General features: G+C 45.4%; 1 protein-coding gene across 5 annotated transcripts in view; it reads left to right on the top strand.

Annotated features, from left to right (window-relative positions):
- CCDC85A (coiled-coil domain containing 85A) overlaps window positions 1-14,445 on the top strand; it is a 136,346-nt gene extending 121,901 nt beyond the window's left edge. For all 5 annotated transcript variants that reach the window (XM_082756231.1, XM_082756230.1, XM_082756229.1 and 2 more), the window contains one exon: window positions 12,405-14,445. In XM_082756231.1, the coding sequence (XP_082612357.1) occupies window positions 12,405-12,494 (90 nt within the window). In that variant the 3' untranslated portion in view covers window positions 12,495-14,445. The remainder of the gene's footprint in view (window positions 1-12,404) is intronic.
- Window positions 14,446-19,573: the final 5,128 nt, after the last annotated feature.

Here is a 19,573-nt window from a genome sequence, read left to right as displayed (position 1 = left end):
AGATAGCATAGAACAAGATGTGATCCAGACCCTTTTGGTTTCTGGCCACAAATAGTTTTTTTTGTGCAATAAAACAGATCCTTTCCAAGATTTATGGTACACAGCTGGGTCTTCTGGTGAGAATGCCAAGGCAGGAGACAAGGGGCAGAGCACGCAGCTCGCACTGGTGCTTCTCAAGCACTGGTGTGGGTAGCAGCGTGTAGGGGCAGAAGGATTTGAGCGACGTGTCTGTTCTGCTGGACGAGTTTCAGGCCAGAGTAGTGCCCCCTGGCAGTAGGGCAGGAACGGCTCCTTGCAGCCCAGGGCTCTGCGGCTGCCTTGAAATGGACACAAAGCCACAGCGATGCTGTTTGGCTGCTGACAGCCAAAAAGCTGCACGACAGTATGGCTGGTGCTGCAGCCAGAACAGAGTGCGGAGCACATTTTAATGAAGATACCCAGCGATAATTAAGAAAATACGTAAGGACCAAACAATGGATTCAGATCCCAGTTACAGCTCCCTGGGCTGTGCTAGAGCTGAGTTACCAGGGCAAATAATTCCAGATAACTGAAACCAGGAGAGGCCTTCCAGACCGCACGTGGTGTGTAGCTGCTATCCGTGCCTTACGCTGGTGGAAGGGAGACTGGGATCTGGCATCCACATGTCAATTAGCTGAAGATAGTCCTGAGTTTTCTGAGGGATAGTATTTCAGGGCTGATAAGCTCAGCTGAAACGTTACGGAAATGTGGACATCTGTCATATAATGACAGTGAATGCATTTGCAGAAGGTATTCTTGGCAAGCCACCCAGCTTAAATTGCTTCAGTTTGTATTTGTTTCATGGGAGGAGGGAGCACGAGGTAGAGATGGAAAGTTGAGATGTTTTCCCTCTGCAAACTCCTCATCCTAGCAATTTAGCAGGACCTTTTAATGAAGGGGAGAAGTACCGCCAGCACATGGCCTCTTGAGCAAAGAAGCCGTGCGGGTCAGTGGGGCTGGAGGCTGCCCGCAGGATGCTGAATGCACAGGGGGACATCTGCAGCCACAGGGCAGGGGTGGTGCAGGCTGGAGCTGAGCTGCTCTGCTCCCTTTCACGGGCACGTTTCTGCCTCTGCTTCCTCTTTCTTCCTGATATGAGTCTTGGTGCTTTTCCATCCCCTTCTGTTGCAGCTCCTTTTCCAGTGTTGCTTCAGGCACATTTTCTTTTTTTCTTGTTTTCCTTCCTGCGTCCTTGCTAGCCTTTTCCAGTCCTTGTGTATTTAAGTGTGAAACAGCAGGCATGACCCTTAGGCACACACTAGTTTATTTTTAAGCATTTCCAATGCTTTCCCTTTTTCTTCCCCCTTCTGTTAGAGTATTACGTTTTATTTCAACCTACATTTCCAAATCTTTCAAAACCCTTTTTGCTGAGATCTGTATTTTTGATTTTCCCTCTGCATGGCCTGGTTTTAGCTACGAATCTAATTAAAAGTTGGGAACCGCTTGGTTAGTGTTTTTGTGCGTGTGTAAGATCTGTGTCATATACAGTCCGATGCCGGTTATCTCCTCCCTTTAACAGCCTGTAGAAGAACAGAGAATCCTTCAACCAAAGGGTAATTACACCCACTGAACTAATCACGTCATCAAATATTTGCTGAAAGTAAATCAACGGCATCCCTCCACCCTGTGCTTTCATGTCGTGTCATCCCTGCTTTAAATTCACAGGTCCCTTTCGGCCCCTTGGCAGTCGGAGCACGCTTGGGGTGTGCCATGAGGACACGTGGATTTTGGTGGCAGCATGCACAAGGGGAGGTTCCTGCAGTGGTCTGAGAACAGGACTTGCCATGAATAACCACAGCATTTGAAAGCTGACAGGGTTGTTCCCTAGAAAAATCGTTGCTGATTTGCTTGGTGCGTTAGTCCTTCAGCAGAGCACCACGCTGCAGTTTATCACGTTTGTTTTCCCTTTCTCCTGCCTGTTTGAAACAAGCTAACAAATACAGCTTGTATTTTATTTTTTTTTTCCTTTTTTGTTTTTTCGCAAGCTAACAGGGAAATTGAGGGCTGGGGAAATTGGAAAAAAAGCTTTGAAAATCAGGTAGTGATTGAAGCGGGCTGGCAGTTACGCAGCAGGAAGGATATACTTCCCCAGGAAACCACTTGCCTCTGGGATAAAAGGCTGGTGGAGGACGAGGCGGCTGCATTTGCTGAGGTCTCCTTTGGTGCAGGGATGGAGCCGTGCTCAGTGGACAGGGGAGCTGTGTCTTCTCCAGGCTTCGAGAGGTGGCTGCAGGTGTCCTTGGAGCAGTTGTGGATGTTTTTTTCTCTCCTTGTCTATCCCTGCATGCCGTGGGGAGGCGGCAAGTCAGGCAGCAAGCAGTGTGCTTCCTTCTCCCCCTCTGTCAGGGCTGGCGATGAGCTGCCCATCCCTCGAGCCACTCTTCGTGCTGCAGCAGTGTTGGTTCGTGACTGTCTGTATCAACAGCATGGGCTGAAAATACGGTGCTCTCCACTGGCTCGAGAAGAAAGGCTCGTGGTTAGTTCCCTTCATCAAAGAGTGCCCTGTTCTACACAGGGGTCTTCATTGTGCCCACGAGCAGGGCCCAGCGCAGGGTTTGCCTCTGGCGCTGTGGGAGCATGGCCTGAGCATCCCTAACATTTCGCAGGCAGTGCAAGGAGATGCTAGATTTCCATTCATCTGATTTTTTTGTAATGTGGTATTACGGGGTTGAGTCAGATTTCCTGTGCTTTCTATTCATTAAAGAGTTGCATATTGGCATTGGATGTTTTGTTGATCTACTTACAACAGAAAATGGATGTGCTTGTTTAGTGATTGCACTTCTCTGCCTCTTATCTCTGTGGCAAAATGTACGGAGGATATTTTGTGGTTTTTACCTGCTTCGGACAGTGCTTTCTGCAGCCCCATAACCTGCACACAGGACACATTAGGCTCAGAGGAAGGAATGCCCAAAACTTGCTGTAGCCTGGGCAGAAGGGCCAGGCAGGGGCAGTAGGGAAGGCTGGCAGTGTAGGATGAGCAAAAAAGTCAATTCTTTGATGTTGACCTTGTTTATTCAGAATGATTCACGCTGTTTAAAGTCAGTGGAGCCACGACTTGATCCCTTCTGGCTGATTCAGTCCCACTTCCACAGCTTCACTCCTTGATAATGAATGAGGAGATCTGTCTAAAACGTGTGGGCACGTGGGGTGCCTACTTTGAGTGGCTGAGTGCAAGTGCTGTGTGGGGTCAAAGAGGAGGAAGGGAACAGGTTTCCGCTCCTGTCTTCAAGGTCCTGCTCAGGGTCCAGATGTGATCTGGGTCAGGCAGTGGTGGAGAAGGGAAACTCAGGTCAAGTTTTGCAGGAAGGATAAGCGCTGCCATACTCCCCGCTGGCAAGCGGCGGCTCTGATGGATAGGTCTGAAAAGCACACTCTTTAGTCTCCTAAGGCATCTTGTTTTCAGACATCACCACATTGGCAAAGTGCCTCTTCCTCTTGTTTTGCTTCACTGCCTCAGAAACTCATAATGCAGCCAGCAATGCTGCAATGTCTGCGGACTCGAGGGACCTCGGGAGGAAGAACAGACCCATGCTCACTCTGGTGCCATTGGAACAAGCTTCCTCCAAAGAAGGCAGAAGCTCTGCCGCCCTTGTGGGGTGGCCTCACTGGGATGAGAAGTCCCTGAGCTGCAGGATGGGGCTTCAGGGCTGCAAAACTTGCCTTACTTCTTAAGAAAAGCTTATGTCTCTTATCAAGGACAGAAGCAGGTAATCCAGAGGGCAAGTGCTAACTTTCAGTCTCCTACCAACGTGTTGAGAATGCTGCTTAAAGCAGTGTGTGCACAACAAGTTCCCCATCCTCACGAAGGGAGACAGAAGTGTGCTGCCTGTGGCGCAGAAGTGGCTGTGGAGGAGACGTGCCTGGAGGAGGTCCTGAGCTCTTGACAGCAGCACAAGTCACAGGATTGTGATTTTCTCAAATTCAAGTTGCTTTAGATACACAGTCTGCACCAATTTTCCCAGCATCTTGATAACAATATTTATATTTTACAATTCAATATTGCATAAAATCTTTGCTGGCCCCGGAGTCAGTAAAAAATAAAATAAAATCAGAATGCTTTGACTCATTAAGAAAACCCCAAAGCTGACTGAGGGAAATTCTTCCAAACCAGAATTGCTCCAATCTGCTTTATTACCCCTTTTCTTTCCTCTTTCATTTCCTTTCCCAAAGTATAGCATTAAGCCTGCCCAGTCACCGACAGATCTATAAATCCTTCCTGAAGAAGAGTCCTAATTCTCCCCCGGAGATCACAGCAAATTGGTAACAGCCGCTGACGGGGGGAGCTGCGGGACGATGCAGTGCGTGCTGCTCAGCCCGGGCTGAGACCCCCGGCTCACGCCGCAGCCACTGCTTGCCGGGAGGGAGGCTCCACAAGACAAGTTTGTGTACCAAGGCGGGTTTCATGTTCAGACTCAAGATATCTTTTCTGTGGGCTTAGCACGTGTAGCATTCTATGTTTTGCATTGCTTTCAGGGTTTTTGAACAGGTGAGGTTCAGCCCTGCAGTCTGGGTGCAGAGCAACGCTGGGGTCGAGCCTACTGTGCTCAGTAGCTGCGATGTGCCCGGGGTTGTGCCTCTCCCTCGGCGCTGCTGCCAGCAGCACGGCGCTGCTTCCAAACAACGTGTCCTGACAAAGTCCTGCGCGGCTCACATAGTTGTTTTGGACAGGGGAGACGGGATCTGTGAAATTCAGCCTCATGCCATCTCTGTTCCCTTTTTCTCTCCCATCCACCTTCATCCTTCCTATTGTTTAGATTCCAGACACCCCCAAAGAGAGCGTGACGTGCTGTGTGCTGCTCAGCAGGGCAAATGAGTGCACGTGGGGGCACTGATTCTGATCAGAGGCTCTTTCCACTGTCATTAGTTTATTTCAGAAATGCATTTCCCATGTGTTCCTGCAGGAATTACTGCTGCATTATTTTTTAATGTTTCCTGCGGTGTTTGATTCCGTAAGAAAGGGAAGTTTCCTCTCTCGCTTTAAAATGTTTGTTTTCTTATCCTTTACCTTTCTCATTTTCTAAACCCAAATCTGCATGGAGAGTGACAGTGAAGGATGCCCTCAGAAGAGCAGGTCAGGTTGCAAGCACCTCGGCAGCAGCTGTGTGGGTGCAGGTCTCGCAGCGCTGTCGGAGCTCAGCCTGTTCTTAGCATCCACCGGAGCAGGCAGCTCGCTCAGGTTACCCCCCAGTCACTCCAGGAAGTACCTTGCATCCTGTGAAGCACAAGGTGACTGAGCTGCAAAGGTTTAGGCACCTCGTGTTCGTGTGGCGGTGTCCTGCAGAACCCTCCCAAGTGGTCACTGGGAAGAAAAAGCCCTTTGGGTTGTCAGAGCTTGGTACAAAACCCCGGCCCAGGTGAGGGGGGAACACTGCCCAGGGCAGCCAGAGCTGGGGGAGGAGTGTTGCCTGCTCCCAGCTCCTTCCCCGCTCAGCTGCGGCTGTGCTCGCATTGCAAACTCTGCAGCACTGTTTAAAAAGGTTCTGTGACTTTTGTGGAAATAACGACCTCCAAAATTGTCGGGCTGAAGTTAAACGTTCTCAGAAACCTTTCTCTGGCATCAAAATCATCTCTCTGAGCCTCACAGTGCTTCTGTGAGGAAGCATACTGAAATTGTATTGCTATGCCCAGATTTTCCAGGTAGATGCCCTTGAGCGCCAGAGTGAGAGATGCTCACCAGTGGTGCTTGAGCTGCCTCTCGGGGATGTTGGTTACTGTGGCACAGAAAGAGGGTGACTTTGGAGTAAAACATGCCGTCAGTGCTTCTCAGCATTATAAAAAAAAATGACGTTTTAATCAGTTACCAACCCTTTTCTTTATTAAATAGTCTTTAATCTTTTGCGAAGGATCCCATTAAGATGCCAGGAGGGGCAGAGGGGAGTTACTGCTCAGCAAACGAGCCAGCTAGCATCAGTGGACATGGCTCAGCCTCTCAGCAGTCTGAATCAGTGGTAAATGCTCTGAAGGTAACGCCTCTCCGGTACAGTCCATGCAAAACGTCGTGTCTGTTAACTCGTGTCGTATTGTCCTGGCAACATTCCTGTGGGCACCACTGGGATGTTGCTGTCATCAGCGGGATTGTTTTTTCTGTTTGTCACTCATTGCATCTGTGGGCTGTGTGTTCCTCGGGGCAGGGGGCCGGCCGTCACCACGGGGGCGATGCCAGCTGTAGCTTCTCTCCGAATCACTTGCACTGCCTTTGTTGGAAGATGAAAGTGGCGTTTTTCTGAATAAGCAAGTCTTTTACTTCGTCTAGGATGCATACTTGTTCTCCAGTGAAGTACTATGGATTGCTGTAACCCGTACAGAGAAAACCTTTAAAGCAGACATGAAGCCAGCATGCGTGATATACTCATAACGATAGCAGAGTTTTGGGCTGAAGGCCATGCATTGTGATCCTGAGGTCTCTGTTGAAATTCATGAGAGCAGCTGGAATTATTCTGAAGTCAGGGTTGGATTGCCCAGACCTAGGTTGTTTTGCTACACAGCAATTAATGCAGACACTCAGAGGGGCAAATTCACGAGTTCTTACCTATGACAAACGTGAAACTGTTGCAATTAATGACACTACAAAAGCTGTTCTGAGATGCAGTGGTTCAGCAGGTGATCGCAATCACCACCAGGCTGAGTTCACAGCCCAGTGCATGTGCCTCAGGCTCCTCTGGGGAGGGATCCAACCCCCTGGCAGCCTGAGCAGGGCTCTGACGTGATTGTTTTCTGGTGCTTCTCGCAAGTCTTCTCACCTGTGTTATCATCATTTGCTAAACTTGAATATTCATTTGGTTAAGCGGGTGTTACTCCCCACTTGCACAGACATCGTAGGGACATGCTGCTTACTAGGAGGACAGAGGTTTGCACTCCATCAGGGAAGAGCTGGAAGGGGCATCTGTAGGGATTCGCTCTTTTTTTTTTTTGGAGCTTTTTGGAGATGCACAGAAGAGCTCAGTAGTACTGCTGACTCATCTGGACATCCGCTTGTGTGGATGGGGATTATCTTCAGGTAGCTGGGTGACGTTGCCTTTTCCATGAAGCCTGTGGACATAGGTTTATGTAGGTGCCCTGTGCGCAAATCACAGCAATCAGATCCTTTCCTGTAACATAAAACCAGGGTGCAGGGCTTCACCACAGCCTCCTCACCTCTGTTAATCCAGCATCTGAGCGGGGAGAGCAGTGCCAGCCTTGCCCCAGCCAGGAGAGGTGTGACCCAGCTCCCTGCTGCTGAGCAGCGCCCAGCGTCCTGCCTGCACCTCCCATGTATTTCACCTGCTGTTGCCTAGAAAAAAAAAAAAAAAGCCATGCCAAGTAATTTTGCCAAGAGAGCACATGTATCTGTTGGAAAAAGCCTTTTGTAGTTCTCTTAAAATGCCCATTGGCAAAGGCACTTTGCTGAATGGAACATTTAACAACATGCTCTTGACAGCCTGTAATAGCTGGTTAGTGGAAGTGAAATATTTGAACAATGGCTGATACCTTGCTTGCTGAAATGGATTGATAAGAGGTACATGGAATTTAGTTCAATATGATGTGAAATCTCAGCTTTTAGTTTGCTAGGAGGTATTGCAGCAGGCAGAAATAGATATAAATGATATGGTTATATTTGAAATGGAAAGTGAGCTGTCAGCTAAACAGACTGCCCGACCTGCCCGTCCTCAGCCAGCGAGGAGATCCTGCTGTTTGCTGGTGAGGCACAGGGGCTGGATCCTGCCTTTCTGGGGAATGCAGAGCTGCCACATACTTCAAGCAACTGAATGAGATGCATGGGGAAGAATGAGCCCAAATCAGGAGCTGGGTTTTCTTTACAAATGTGGCTGGTTAGATTCTTGGGGAAAAAAAAAAAGTGGTGGGGAGGAGGAAGATGATAATTGTTACAAAACTTCGGTGTTAGTGCAGTCTCCTAATGCACAGCAAGAAAGGTAAAATCTTAAAAGAAACAGAAAAACTTCCATGTAAATCCCTCATTGCTGGAAGCAAGGCTGAAAGAGTGCAAAGAGCCAAACAGCCCGTCTGGTACAGGCTCGTCTGTGACCCGATCCATCACAGAGTGCTTGAAAGAAGAAATTCCCTGAGTCTCGCTCTGGGTCTGCGACTTGGCCACCTTCCCACGCTGCCGGTGGCTGTGGGATCGTTCCCTGTGTGCCAGCGATACCGCCAGGGATGGATTAGCAGCCGTTGTGTATGGCAGGGTACGTTTCTCTCTCTCTTTGCGAGTTGTGCACGACCAAAGTGCACGCTTGTGTGTGGGGATGTGCGTGTGCTATTCCGTGTTCTTCACGAACCAGGGTCTGTGTTGATGGAGTGATGCCAGACATCCTATCGGACTGCCCCAATAACCAAGGGCAAAGGCTTAGCTGCAAACCTCGCATCAGGTTTTCCTGTCCTGCGTTCAGCGTAGCCTACTGCAAGCTCCACTGTGCCATCTGCAAATTAACGGGAGGTGTGGTTTAATCAGAGGCAAGGTCTGAGGCTAAGTGTAGGAGTTGCTGCAGAAAAGCGAGTGTCCTGTGATGCCTGGGAGGTCAGGCAGGAAGATCTAATGATCTCTCCTGCCCTGAAATGCAGAGTACTGTAATCAGCCTAATTATCTTTAAATGCAGTTGGACAGTTACATGTGCATGTCTGTACTCAGGAAGGACCTGTGAAAGCTTAAATATACTACTGCTCTTATTTGTGGCTGAGAAACAAATTGCTACAATGCCTTTTTTCTTTTTTAAAACATACCCTTGTCTCGGAAGCTCAGGAAAACATAAATCAGCAGGTTGGTAAAGACGCTTCTCACTGCCTCCGTGAGACAGAAAAAAATGTGGCTGGAGAAGTGTGTGTGTAAGCTTAAAGTGTTTAATTTTGTATGCCATATTGAGCCTGGGAATACCTGAAGATACAAAGTATTTTTATTCAAATGCTGACAGCAAGCCCTTGAAGTTTTCATATGGAAATCAAGTCAATTACTGTTCTAGTAACGCAATTACTGTTTTAATAGGAACACAATAATTTTAACACCTTGGTCTGTATTGATTAGAAAATTCTATGTGTGATAATGTATTAGGGATAAATTACTGTATGAGTCAGCTGACCTGAATTTATCCTTCAGAAGAATGAAATTTGGCAAACATGAAGTCTGGCAGCCTCAGTTTCCCCATGCGTTTAAAGGCCCGTATCTGTTGTCCATGCTATTTCTTTGCAATTTATGGGTAAAAAGCATTTTTTAACTAATACATATTTAATAGTCTATTAAAGTTCTCAGGATATAAGTAAAGCCACTTCTAAAATGCTAGTATGCTAAACTTGACATTATCAACTCATTTTTGTAAATCCCAAATATATACTTGTCCTTCTGCCTTGTCCCTTTGTTCCCCAGCCATCCAAGGCTCTGCCGCTGGCATTGAAACGCTGCCTTTTCTTCCAACTTTATGATCTAGGTCCGATTTGACTATGGGTATATTATTAGACCTTTAAAATAGTTGGTTATTTCCTCCCTGGTTTTGCTTTTTCTTATATTCATCTAGTCTCTGTTAAAAGAACAGTGGAGTTGTGATGAACTAATTATAATGTTTCTTTTCTCTTTTGCATCCTCATTACAGTTTCTTCCAGTTTGTAGCTCGCTGTTTTGCTCCAGCTTCATGTGCTGCGGGTTTTTGTTTGCATGAAACATTTGCCACAGCATCGCTTTGCCTGTGAAAGCACTGGAATGATGACAAGTTTCATTTGGGGCTCCATAATTTTGGTGCATAGTCTTCGTGGGTACCAAATGCAATTTGGATGCATAACTCATGTTGTGTGGTTCTTTATGAACGTTTTATCAAGATAATGGCTGTGGGAATTTTCTCCTCAGGATGTGCATATGGTACTTACACCACCTCATCACGGCTTATTTGAGAATGCTTTTGCTTTGTATTTATACACTTGAAGTGTCCTAGGAGAACATAGCAATGTATAGGAGCAGGCTTAGAGGTAGTTTATCATGTGGTAGTGAGTGTGGAGGTACTTCCAAAGCACAGGGACGTCTGGATTAAGTATGGAGAGGGGATCTTTGTCATTTTCCTCAGGAGACTGGTAAGTTTTGTTCACAGGGCTGCAGAAGGCTCACTGGGACTGGGGGCTGAAGGGAAGATGGGATATGCTGTGTGGGGCTGGTACAGTAGCTGGGCAGGGGAGTCAGGGAGCCCAGAGATCCGCACAAGTATTTAATGCAGCACATGAAGTACTGCGGCCATCAAACGCTGCCGCTGCCCGCGGGTAACGTGGCTGCTCCCATCTGCAGTTAGGGGGCAGATTTCCACCTGGCTTCCAGGGAGATTTCTCCATCCTTTCACTTTGGTGTGTTGGAAGGAAGCCAGAAGTGAATCACCATGACGCTATGGAGAACGTCATAGCTATCCCTTGTTCAGGAAAGGCTTCTGCTAAAATATTGAGTGAAGTCTTTGGTACTGAACTTTATATTCTGTCAAAAGTATTTAAAACGCATTCAGGAATGCTCAGGCATTACATTTTCTCTTGAGTGCTTGCAAGCACAAAGTAATTTCATTAGTGCTGCATGTGACAAGTCAGTGTTGAACTAGTGAGCTGAGAAGAAAGCAAGCTTATGTGCAAATCCAAAATGCATATGCAACGCGGAGGCCAAACAAACGTGTGTGCAGGTGGCAGCAATATGTCCAGATATCATGCCTATGCAAAGAACGGTGCATTTGCTAGCACAGAAGGGGAGTTTGATGATAAATCTGCAGAAATTTAGCTTATAACACACCGTGTTTCTGAAAAGGAGGCAAATAAAATTACTGTGATGCCTTCGAGATCCAGGTCTCTTTTGCACAGGGCAAAAGTGGTTGTTGATAAAGATTTCTGTTTCCTACTCACAAAAATGGCACGAATGTTTCCTTTGACCCCACCTTGTCAGTTCTGTTTAAGATACCAGCTTTTCAGGGCTGTCTTGTATGCCTTTGTCCCTTCCTAGCAATCAGGGGTCACTTGTTCAGCTGGAAATAAAGAACTTTAAGAAGTGTCACCTTTTAGTTTATTTTCATGTCAGCATGAGCTGCTTGGTAAATATTGCCTAATGTTTATTGACCAGGAAAATTGTTGAAAGGCGTATCTGCACAACGTGCCTTCTCACAGGGGCATTCAAGTGGCCTTACCTTTCGGTTAGGGGCTAGGAGCGTCGGTGACCAAATGTCAGAAACTCCTGTCTCATCAAAGCCAGCCACAAAGGGGTTGCTTTCCCATCCCTTGCACAGAATAACAGTAGGATCTTGGGGTGGTTCTGCCTTAACTTGACAGCTCTAGGAACTGGGGCTTGTGTCTTTTCAGGGTGTCAGCTTCCCAGGATCCAGCTGCTTTGCGTTTGTTCAGTGCCAGGGAACGCAACCTGTGTTTCACTCCTTGGCTTTAGGCACTGTTAAAATACACATAATTAATGACAATGGAAATCAGTTTTTGCTTTTCTCAAGATCTTGTAGCGTTGCTCCAGGGACTGAGTGGTTTAGTAGTAGTTCTACTTTAGCTGGTTGCTAGTTGATGACGATTATTAAACAGAGGGAATGTTAAATTGCACTGCGCAGTATGGTGGTGGTCACCTCTGCTCCTGGTGGCCCCGGAGGAGGTGCCTGCTGATACAACACGAGCTGCTCATCCTTCTGCTTCTCATTGGTACATCTCTTTTTAAGTTGTTATAAAACACGTTCCAGAATTCCTTTTTGGTATGATTTCTCTGCATTTTTAATTCCATAATTGTAAAGTGGGTGTTATGCAGTCATGCATGGGAGCAGATGTAAGAGGAAGGAAATCTTTCTAACAGATAGGCCCTGCTAAGAAAAAGGTGGGTAACTTTTACCGAGTGGGAGATCTCATTTGGACAAAACACACAAGCATGTACGGGACAGTGACCACATGCACAATTCCTCTGAGCTCGAGGAAGAACGAATGAAAACAGACGCTTTTAAAGCCATGCTGATTTTAAGAGAACAAGTAAATCCTTTGTAATGAGCAGAACTTCTTTGTGCTTATTGAACTGGCAATGTTTAGACTCCTCTGGACTGAGTTTTGTGCTTCTGAATTGTGTTCTGCAAGAGATGTGGCTTGGGAAAGGTGGAACCAAGTTTCAGTTGAGGCCTGTAAATGCCCTCAGTCTTGTGTCTGAAGCATAAAATACCTTGGTGATGCACGTGCTAGTTCATTCGTCTCCATTTCTAACCATTTTTAGAGGCATGTGCTTTCCGTGTTCAGAAAGAATGTTGTATCTCTCGAGAAACACTTTTCCTGGTCCGTGTCCCTCCCCTGTCCCTACATGTGCTGCATGGTCTGCGCAAGGAGCGCGGGGCGCCTCCGCATGCATGCCTGGATCAACGCCGCGTGCCGCACCCGGTGCTAACGGGCTCTCTTTCTGTCCCTCCCTTTAGGTTGTGTGGAGGAAACTTGGAGATGCTGCAGGGTCGTGCCCTGGAATTAGACAACATTTGTCAGGAAATCAGTATAAAGGACCTATGTAACAGGCCCCAAGCACATCCTCTCTCTGAAGAGAAAGAGTTCGATCTGCTGGCAAGAGACAATGACCTGACTGTGTCCCCAGCGCTGTCCCAGCTGGTGACGGGGTGGCTCCATGCGCTGCACGAGACTTCGCTGGGAGCTAGTGGAGATGCTGCACAGAGGTCTTTGGAGGAGCTGGGTTTGCAGTGCCCCCCAGTACTGCTGTTTCAGTGTACTGGCTAGTGAACTGCTGCCTCGTCATTGCAACGCGCCACATTTAGAAGCACTGAGGTATTTCCATTCCTAACTAAATGATAATTGGGATTCTGCAGGAGTTAAATAAGTTATTATTTTCGTTAGTTACAGTGAAACTCTGGTAAATCTGAACAAATTTTCCACTAGATTTAACAGAAATTTTCCACCAGACTGGAGAGACATTGATAAACTGTGCCTTTGGTCCCAGCAGTTTTGACAAAGTCACTTCTTAGCAACTCACACTTCGGTCTGTAAAGTATCTAAAGTATCAGCTAATGGTGCTTAGGCTTAGACGATTTACAGCTGGTTCTTTTTTTTTTTTTTTTTTTTTTTTTTGGCTTTGGTAGACTACCTGCCTTTGGAGGTGCTAAAAGACCATACCGTCTCCTAACCAGCCAGTAGTGTAGCATAACTACAGTACTTGTAGTGAAACACAATTTCTTTCTAAATGAAAGTGAAGATAGCTTTCTTTTCAATTTACTTTGATGCAAAACGTGATGTCTGATGTTCGCAGCCCTTTAACAAGCAGAATACTTAGGTATCACTATTATAGGTCTCGGAACAGAATTTCCATCAGAGTTCTTTTCAGAAAGTGTTTTCCAATTGCTAGGATGCTAATTTCTACTGTTTAATTTACAAACACGCTGGTTTATTTAACAAGACTCTATAAAAACCTAAAAGATTGCACTGCATTATAATAAAGCTTTTCTTGCTACTGTAGCATTCTTTGAAAGCAAAAGGTTTTATTATACTCGGAGCATGTCTTTCATTATTATGAGGCAGAAAGCTCTTGTTCGGATTGCCCGAGATTTGACCAGAAGGCGCCCTAGGTGTGCTTAGTTTATTTTTTACCTCTGTGTATGATACTAGTTGTGTGTATTGAACTGCAATGATAGGTATTTTGTGTATATCTAAAAGCAATGATAGTTTGATGTATGAATGTGCAACAGGCTTGTGACTGCTGTTGCTTAACTTTTTACCATAGCTGAGCATCAAAATAATTAATAAAAGTTTAAAAGAAAAATAGGAATGCAACAATTCCTGGTTTTCTTGTTTCTTCTTGGTTACTACGATTTGAGCCCAAGTCAGAATCCTTTCTCCCTGAGCTTGCAACATGCGGTGTTCGTGAGCTATTTGCAGTGGAATGTAGCTTGGTTGCTGTACAATCTTTTGTTGTGTAGGAGTATGATGTAAAATCTGCTAACTGTCTTCAGAAGAAGTGTGTTAATTTGCAGCAGTAGTTATATGGGTTTCTGTTGTTATTTTTACTTGGTACCATTTGATGTGAGGCCTCTTATCCAGCATTGCTTTCTCGGGCAAAACTCCTGGTTGCTCCGTCTCCTTGAGTTGGAAATGCAGAACCCAGCCTTCCGTTTTTGAGGCATTGCACTCTTGCATAATTTCTTATATGTATAACCCAGCCCAAACAGTCGTCTGTTGCCTTTATATGTTGTTTTCTCTCATACATATTGTTTGCATAGTTAAACTTAAATTGTTGTATTCCTATATATCTATCTATATATATATGTATGAAAAAATGTAAAACATGTACTTGTGCCTGCAGTACGTATGTGCAGGGGCTAATTTGAGGGACACTGGTCTTTTGACACTACTCTTGTGTAAATTTTGATACTGTATTAAAACTATTTTTTTACAGTTCCACATACGACTGGGTATCAAGTATCTGTGTTCATCTTAGCAATGGTAATAAATTATAGAATCTCACCATCGTTTGCTCTCCTTTAATGACCGAAGCCGGGAGGTGCTTGGCTCACGTGTAGCTCTGAAGGAGCTGTTTGAAATGTTTCTTGCTAGGGTGAGAAACTAGCTGCATGTGGTGGATTTTTGTTCACCTTCTCTCCAGGTCTCTTCAAAAATCCGAGGTAAGTGGACACGCTCATATCTTTTATGCTAAATGAAGCAGCTGCTGAATGCCTCGATGTACAGACAGCGGGGTGGCAGCTCCCAGGTGGGACTCGTTGAGTCCCCAGCTGTGCTGCAAGGGCAGCCCCAGGGCACCTGTGTGGGGCCATGCCAACCCCCTTCTTGTGCAGCGCTGCTTTGGGCAAGGACAGGGCAACGTGGAGCTCCTGGAGCCATTTTCCTCAGGTAAGCAGTGTAAGTGTGTTGGTGGTGTTGGGGGAGGCTGGTTGTGTCCCACCATCTTGCACCAACTCTCCTGGAAAAAAAAAAGCAGCTAGTGCAATCAGTATCTTGCAGCTACTAAATCCTGTGAGGTCTGCTAAAAATACAGCTTGCTAAGAGGAAATTGTAGGCAGCGCATAGAGAAGAGGGTCAGTGCTGTTGGGGCTCCTCTAGCCTGCTGATACTTTTCTGCACTAAAGAGTAAAGATTGCTGTAGTAGTCGCAGACCCTTGCCTTGTCTGTCTTGCTTGCTGCCCACACGGTTTGGTGTTTTAAAGTAAAATGTAAGCACGCCCAACCTCATGGATTCGTCGATCAGTTGTTTTTAGCATAACTCTGTAGCAGTAGAAAATTTGCACATGTTGTTACAGGGCCATTCTCAGCTCTTGAGCTGAGCATGAATGAGCTATAAAATTCACTATGCGAGTGGCTTTTAAATAGCACTTGCAGAGCAGATGTAGTGAGTGGATTTTCCTTGCTGTGGTGGAGGAAGGCTGTTTTGCATAAGGCTTAGAAAGTAAAGAAAGGCAGTTTGTTTTTCAGCAAGTGAATGGTTTCAGTAGAGCCTGTTCCCCAAAGGTTGCAGCTGATGGACGTGTTTATGAACACAGCTCCAAGCCTACATGCCCTTTTTAATATTTTGAGCATGGACTGGGAGCCAGCCCAAACAGGCTTTGCAGCATGGGGAAGGCACCAGCTGCATGCTGCGAACATCTCAAACACCAAATGCCCCCGGGCTTTTCATGTATCCTGTAATGTCCTGCTTCGTGTGTTGCTATTGGGTACCTCCTCACCAAACAGTGCTCTTGCCAGGGCACTAGTTCATTTAATTCTTTATCCCTCTCTGAAATAAGTCCCAGGAGACTGTGAATTCTTTATACTAATCTCACCGGTTTGATGTAGAAAAAGATAGTAAAGATAATGGGGGAAAAAGATCTTTTCAAGACTGTCCTTTCTTTTGAAATCCTGCAGAACAGACTAGCAAGCAGAGCTGCCAGATATTATAATGCCAAGACCTCTTACTGTTTCCAAATTCATGTTTCCCAGGCTCAGGTGAACCATGTGCCCTGGGACCCCAACCATGAACATCCCCAGGCTGTGACTTCTGGTCATCCAGACACCTGAAGGTAAGAGCAGCTGACTTGATAGCAGCCCTGCCCGGATTTAATAAATAGAGGCACTTCATTGTTTAATCAACCAGCAAACAGGCATTTGCTGGGCTGCCTCATGATTATGGCACTTCCTAACACGTGCAGTGTGGCCCAGAAGTGAATTGCAAGGTGTGGGTTGCCAGCTCTGGGAAATGCCATCTGAACAATACAGTAAGCTGTAAAAGGAGGAAAGAACAAATTATCTTTTTGCTAATAATGACTTCTATTCTAATTCCTTAGTCCCCTCTTCTTTGGTGATTCCAGACACATCATGATTATTTTTTTAAACCCAGAAATAGCATGGTGTGGCTGCGATTTTCAAAATGTGGAAGAGAAACTTCAGTTGTTACGAGAAGGCAAATAGTGGGGCCACTTCACAAAATGATCAGAGAGGAGGCTTAGTAATTGATGAAGGAGCATGAGATTATGTGGAACAATCCTGAGCACTCCTGTTAGCTTTGGTGTAGGGTCAGACAATGCACAAGTGGCAATGTGAATGAAAATCAAGTTTTAATTAGTCCTACAGAAACAAAAAATATTTTTATCATGTTCTAATAATGCTCAGAGAGAGAACATGGACCAGACACACAAACCTTACTTGAATCTTTTAATTGAGAAAGCTCAAACACTTCCATAGGAGTCATGAGAAGATTGAGAAATATTCACTGGGGGTGAACGAAAAATAAGACTGTAGTGTCTTTGGGTACTTAATTAGCTCCTGTGGCTGTCTCCTCTGAAATCAGACTGCAGGGTCTGCCTTTCTGCCTTTTGTTTCCCTTTTCGTATTTCCAGGACATGATGAGAAGCTTGTACTTTTCAGATACTTCACCACTTACCGTGATCATATTTACAGCATTACTTCAGACATTTTTCCCCAGGCACAGGAGCTGAGGTTGTATTTCCCACCTCTCATATAAATGTGTTGACCAAAGAATTACAGGCCCTATTTAATGTGACCTTTGCTGTTCTTTTCCACACTGTGTTCACTTTCTGCAATACTTTCATGCTTTATTCTGTGGATATGGATTTTTTTTTGGTGTTGTTGGTTGGTTGGTTGTTTTTTTTGTTTGTTTGTTTTGTTTGAAAACAGGAGGTTATGAGGTGGGGGTGTGAACATACCCTGAGGTTTGGTGAGGTCTTCTCTGGACAGACCAGGGCCAGGCTCCGGGTAGCTCCAGCCTTGTGCAAACATCAGTAATTCTTGTTCCACCAGCCGGTGGGGAAGGGCCCCAGGGCTTGCTTTCATCTGAAACTGCTTCCTAAACAGCTGGTTCACAGAGAAGTGCCAAAATAATAATAATGAATTATTGAATATGTTTGTTAGGACATGATAATTACTCTTCACTTGAATAAGAATTTGTTGTAATTCTCTCTTCAGTGCAGTGGCCTTGACTGTGAGGTTTGTGTTCTGAAGTTCACTTGGTGTTTTTCCCCACTGCTATGAATAGGCTGAAGTAACTTTTTTTTTTTTTTTTTAATAATTTGCTTATAAGTCTTCAGATGAAAAAGTAAAGGAAAAAATAATATTGGGAACCCATCCCCAGACTCTGGAAATAAAGAGGAAAAAGAGAAGGTGTACAGGGAGCTGCCCTGCCAGGATGTGGGCTGTAGGTGCATCTCTTGCTGTGCTTATTTCCCCAGCGGTGTAACCCATCTGCTGGGCAACTCACCCCATGCCTATGCCGACAGTAGAGGCTTGAGAAAGAGGTTGTATGAGAAAAAAGGTGTTTTCACTTGTGTGATGGTATTTTTGTTTGTTTGTTTTTAGCATTGCTCTTGATAGGTTGATTGCTCAGGGTAGGGTTTGCTATGAGCAGTAGTGTTGTGTTCTCTGTGCTCAAATGCCTCAGCTAGAGGCGGGTGATGGCATCCTTTTTCTCAATCCTTCGTGACGCCAGTATGTCTTGGCTTGGGTGAGTACGCTGAGTGCTATCAAACCCTAACATCACCCATGGCTTCAGTGTACAAGTCAGGGAGTGGGAGGAAAACACTCTCTGGGGTTTTGAGGTGGCTTTCAGAATAGGGATCGGGTTTGTTGGCAGGGTGGTGGCAATTGGCTGAACATCTCTCTGTGGCATGGGGCTGTCAAGCTGCTCTGTTTTCACAGGCATTACCCTTCATAAGGGAGGAAATAATCCAAAAATATGTTATTTTTCTCCCCCTACTGAAGGGGAAATGTTCACAGACTCCTGCACGTGCCCATTTAAAAGGCACCAGAGCACCCCAGAGCCCACCCTCCACAACCTTGAAAATCCCAGGAAAAGCACACCATGTAGCATGGAAACGTTTCCATGGGAACTGTTCCTCTACTCCTGCTAATAAAATGGACCTATAACACAAATGATAACGGGTCCCAGTTTCTGCACCAAACTACAAACAGTGAACGCTACAAAGGGAGCCAGTAAAGAGCAGAAGTGTAAATCAACAGAACTGCTAAATTGGGTACATGCATGCCTCCCCACAAAAAAACACAAGCATATAAACAAAGCCCTCAGGAAAAGGAAAAAAAAAAAGATCATTTTAATTATAGCACATGCAGCCAACATAAACCCCATGGATTGTGCGAAATCAGTTTTGTTCTTCTGGTACGCAGCAGGAAGCTCTGTAGCAGATCAAATACGTTCAGGGAGGCTGTCTTGCTAATTGCCACTCCTAGCTGAGCCAAAGCAAACTATTTAGACAAAGGAGAGAATTCACTTTTTATTTAGGATTAATTATGAAATAGCATGTCTGGATGGGCTTCACAATAACACTACATTTCCTGGGGAAAAAAAAAATAGTTCTAATCCTGTGAAATAATTGGAGAATTAACCCCTTGCTTCAGGCTGGAACCCCCCAAGATGTGCAAGACGAATGCTGTCTTGAATAAGGTCTTTACTTCAGTCACAGCAGATTATGAAACTCATTTTAAAGGCAGATTTTCACATATTCTTGTATGTTGGTTTTTCTATTTTCTAATATTTAAGCCTGCTATAGCCATTTTGCATCATCCTTTTGGATTATCACAAAAGATTCTGGAGTTTTGCACTGGCTATTTCAGGGCTTAGTTAGATATGTAACTTGGTCACTCGCACTTTGTGCTGCTGGTAGCCTACCAAAGTTGACTTGAGGTTTTATTTTCCTCCTGTGCTTTTCTCCTGCAGCATGCAAGTAATGTGCTCTCCGAGCAGCTTAGCAGAGGATTAGTGTACATAGCCATGGACAAATAAAACCTGTGGCAGGGAAGAAGATGAGATACTGACTAAAAGAAGTGAGTTGTTCTCAGATTTGGTTTACTGATTTCCACACTTGGGCAGCAGTTCTGGAGTCGCTGATGGTCAGGTGCCACCATAGAAAAGGGGGATGGGGTGATGATGAACTTCTAAGTTATGATGCATGAATTAAATTCTGCTACTGAAGTTTTGAACAGTTATAGTAAAAGAACTGTACAAATTATTAGTTTCCTACTTTTCAGAATCAGTACATAACGTATTATACCCTTTCTTTTGCTGTGTCTGCATGCAGGTGTGCATGTGCCAGGCTTTATTGAAGATCACTGAAACAAATGGGAC

This window comes from Aythya marila, assembly GCF_965140915.1.
Source record: "Aythya marila genome assembly, chromosome: 3".
NCBI lineage: Eukaryota > Metazoa > Chordata > Aves > Anseriformes > Anatidae > Aythya > Aythya marila.
Note: the sequence above shows the minus strand (reverse complement) of the source record. Positions and strands in the feature narration are given on the sequence as shown.